Raw genomic sequence first — 4,069 nt, forward strand, 5'->3', positions numbered from 1 at the left:
TTGTGTTTCTCCTTTGTCTTTGTCTATAGTAGATCAGATCGGGCATTGTTGGCTATGAAACTTTTAAAGGTAATGTTACCGCATTCAGGGAGACTGCATTCAAGGTAAACGTTGCATATGTTTGCTCAATCTGAAATTACCTTTACATGACAAGCGTGCTTTAACGCAGGTTTACTGCTGATCGGATTGAATCCCGGCCCTAGGGTGCAATTCAATTGAGGTAAACCAGGCTGTTTGAGATGTCAATGATATAAAAGTACCCCTTGGTAGATGCACATTTTTGTGCTGGCCCTGTGTGTGGATGTATTAACCTTGTTTAAATGTTTTATTTTACCTTTGTTTAACTAGGCAAGTCAGTTAAGAAAAAAAATCTTATTTACAGTGGGTTAACTGCCTTGTTCAGGGGCAGAACGACATATGTGTACCTTGTCAGCTCAGGGATTCGATCTCGCAACCTTTCAGTTACTGGTACAACGCTCTAACCACTAGGCTACCTGCCACCCCAATGTCTTTTGATAAGGTTATTCATCTGATGTTAAAAATAGGTGTCATACTCCAGACCAGAACATTTTAATTACTTGTAGATGACAAATATACGTTTTTGCATTATCTGAAACAATGTTCTTCTGACATTTGTAGCGCAAAAAGGGTGGTTGCGTTCCAAACAGCCTATATTGTAGGCTACTCCCCTTGCGCAGAACGTAAAATCTTATTTAGCCGTCCCTGTCAAACACTAGACTCACATTTGTGGAGGTCTGGGACCAATCAGATCAGATCAGTATCAGATTTCTTCAAAGGCAAGTAGAGTTTAACATGACAGGAAACACATAATAAGTTGCCCAGCACGACTACATTGCAGGCGGTATGGAACGTGGCCGGTGATATAACATCATAACCACGTGTGTACGATCACGAACGTTTTAGCTGTTTTTGGCCAGACCAGATGCATTGTGGGAGAAGGTTGTGTAAACCAAAAATGTCAGCCTCGCGTTGCAACATTTTTTGTCGGACCGGCTGGTATGTTTTGCGGGTTCCGGTAGCCAAAATCAGCCTAGCAGTTGCACTATCTCATTTCCCGTCGAGGTGCAGTGCCAGGACATATGGCACAGGCGGCACCACGTTTGGATCCAAACTCATCTCCACTCTCCCCCTGCGCGCAACCAACAGGCGCGTCTTTGGGTTCGCTTTTTTGTTCGGAGGGGGAGTCGGCTTGTATCAAACCATAAAATTCTCATTTCAACAGCATTTTGCAGAGGATGAATTGCCCAATGTAAGGATTTCAACCATTTATGCTTTATACTTTTATCTCTTCAATGTCACGTCATTCATTGTTTAACCTCATTCATTGTGGCTCATGCATTCTTTATAACGATGTATCTGTCGCTCTCTCTAACGGTCTTCAGGTTTTCCATGGATGTCCACAAAACTAGATGTAGTTGCACTGTGCTTTTGAAAGTATGTCTCATGTTTTGCTGCAACGGATCAGAAATAATGATATGGGGACAAACACTGTATGCAATCATATATTTTCCCTACAGCTCCCCAATCGCCAATATCGCATCCCCACAAACCAGGGCTCCGACCTGACGTTTGCCACCGACTTAACGTTTACCTTATACCAGTACAAGACCTGTCCATACTGCAGCAAAGTGCGGGCATTCCTCGACTACTATGGTCTTCCATATAAGGTTGTGGAAGTCAACCCTGTCATGCACACGGAGATCAAATGGTCGTCGGAGTACCAAAAGGTGCCCATTCTTATGGTGGAGGGGAAAGAAATTGTGGTAAGCCGAGTAGATCTCAAACTTGAAGAAAAAGTGTTTCAAGCAAGTACTCTATTTTTTTTACATTTAGTTTAATAAAACCATCTCTCTAATTGCTTGTCAAACAGCAACTGAACAACTCATCTGTCATTATCAGTGCAATGAAGACGTGCATGATTGACAAGTAAGTAAATAATGTAATTTCATAAAAAGCAGAATGACCTATTGCATTTTAACCCTACAATATCACTTATTTCGATACCTCTGTTCTCTTTGACTTTGCAGAGAAAGAACGATGTCAGAGGTTGTAAAGTACTTTCCGAGACTCCCGTCTACCAATGCCTGGGGGAATGAAGTTCTGGAGTACACTAACAAATACTGGGTGATGTTGAATGAGATTAAGATCACTGAGGTATACACATCTAAAAATGCCAGAAAGTAAGTTAGCTCTATGTTGTATTGATCTAAGAATTTGATTGTTGTGATTTGTTCAATATTTTCTACATGCACTAGAGTACATCTGTAAAGTGACAGGTATAAGCAATACAGCTGAAAAATGTCACCTTTCACAGGGTAGGGTGGAGCTACCCTCCAAATTGATTCCAGTTCTTTCAGATCTACATAACTTCATAGGGGGTATGGGCTAGCTAGAGGTCGTTTTTGGACTGGGAAAATCTGTCTGTTCTTTTTTCCAGGGAGGAGGTACGATGGCGTCAGTGGGCCGATGACTGGCTCGTGAATCGAATAAAGCCTAATGTGTACAGGACTCCCGCTGAGGCCTTAGCCACCTATGACCACATAGTGCGTGAGGGCAACTTTGGTTCTGTTCCTTTTGCCAAGTATGGAGGGGCCTTCTATATGTTCTGGGCCTCCAAGGTCCTGAAAATCTGGTGAGTTTCAGATCGCTGTCAATCATTGCAAATTACTAGATTTTAAATGGAATGTTTTCAATTTCATTCTCTTCTATATGCTTGTCAATGTGAGTTTGTGCCTGGTCTTCCCCACTGTTCCTGCCCCCACATAGGTACAAGTTACATGACGATGTCAGGGAAGATTTGTACATGGCTGTGAATGAGTGGATAACAGCTATTGGGAGGAAGAGGAAATTCATGGGTGGTGACAAACCCAACCTCGCTGATCTGGTAAGATTTGTGGGTTGTTGTGACAGTTTGAAAGGAAATTCCATTTCAGTTGGGTACAATTTATATTGACGTGTCAACATGTGTATTCAATTTAACAAGGGACCTCAATTGAATAATAATACATTTTATTTTAAGCTTTTTTCAAGACACCCAACTCTTGACTTCATTATTTACACTGCTGATAACCTCTTTCTTCCTGAAGGCGGTGTATGGAGTCCTCCGATCCATGGAGGACCTGGAGTCCTTTTACGACGTGATGGAGAACACCAAGGTGAAGAAGTGGTATCTGGCCACAGAGAAACAAGTGAGGGAGCACGGTGGTCGGAACCTATGTAGAAAACCACTGCAGAACTATCATGGCATAACTGAGTTCTAGGTTGCTGATTCAGGCTACCACTGCACACAGAAAATCTGGATGCAAAGGTTCTCTACCAGTCAGCACACTTTCATAACATGTTACAAGTGACAGTTTTATATGTGAACGGACAGACAGTCTACCATGTGTTTCATGTTCTCTGTACAATCAAAGCCTCTTTCAAATATCTTTATGGATACAGTCTTAGTTTCCTAGAGGGAATGTAGCTCAATAGTCATTTTATGTATGTATTAAAATAAATGTGTGTATATATGACAATTTAACAGTTCATGTATTGCAGTAATAGACTGTTATTCACTCTTTGTGAATGTGCTAAGTAAACCACTAAGCATTTGTTTAATTATTTTATCCGTATGCATACCTGAAATTACACTCGTTTTATTTGCTGGTGTTGTATTACCCTGGCACTTTGTTGGTCAAGCTGTGTCATAGGCCAGATATTTTAGACACATACATGTGGCCAAAACTTTTGAGAATGACACAAATATTAATTTCCACAAAGTTTGCTGCCTCAGTGTCTTTAGATATTTCTGTCAGATGTTACTATGGAATACTGAAGTATAGTTACAAGCATTTCATAAGTCAAAGGCTTTTATTGACAATTACATGAAGTTGATGCAAAGAGTCAATATTTGCAGTGTTGACCCTTCTTTTTCAAGACCTCTGAAATCTGCCCTGGCATGCTGTCAATTAACTTCTGGGCCACATCCTGACTGATGGCAGCCCATTCTTGCATAAGCAATGCTTGGAGTTTGTCAGAATTTGTGGGTTTTTGTTTGTCTACCCGC

General features: G+C 41.2%; 1 protein-coding gene across 1 annotated transcript; it reads left to right on the forward strand.

Moving 5' to 3' along the window:
* The first annotated feature begins 962 nt into the window (after window positions 1–962).
* LOC120026017 (prostaglandin E synthase 2-like) lies at window positions 963–3,809 on the forward strand. The gene is made up of 7 exons (XM_038970794.1): window positions 963–1,270; window positions 1,539–1,784; window positions 1,892–1,947; window positions 2,049–2,201; window positions 2,459–2,653; window positions 2,788–2,905; window positions 3,108–3,809. The coding sequence occupies exons 1-7, from the start codon at window positions 977–979 to the stop codon at window positions 3,279–3,281; spliced, it is 1,236 nt and encodes a 411-aa protein (XP_038826722.1). The 5' UTR covers window positions 963–976; the 3' UTR covers window positions 3,282–3,809.
* Window positions 3,810–4,069: the final 260 nt, after the last annotated feature.

This window comes from Salvelinus namaycush, chromosome 31 (assembly GCF_016432855.1).
Source record: "Salvelinus namaycush isolate Seneca chromosome 31, SaNama_1.0, whole genome shotgun sequence".
Taxonomy (NCBI): domain Eukaryota; kingdom Metazoa; phylum Chordata; class Actinopteri; order Salmoniformes; family Salmonidae; genus Salvelinus; species Salvelinus namaycush.

What these genes read in the sequence shown, in the direction of transcription:
- LOC120026017 (XM_038970794.1), top strand. Translation starts at nt 977, where the DNA reads ATGTCAGCCTCGCGTTGCAACATTTTTTGTCGGACCGGCTGGTATGTT. An exon ending in AAGACGTGCATGATTGACAA is followed by an intron (nt 1,948 to 2,048) that starts GTAAGTAAATAA and finishes TTGACTTTGCAG; the next exon opens with AGAAAGAACGATGTCAGAGG. An exon ending in AACCCAACCTCGCTGATCTG is followed by an intron (nt 2,906 to 3,107) that starts GTAAGATTTGTG and finishes TTCTTCCTGAAG; the next exon opens with GCGGTGTATGGAGTCCTCCG.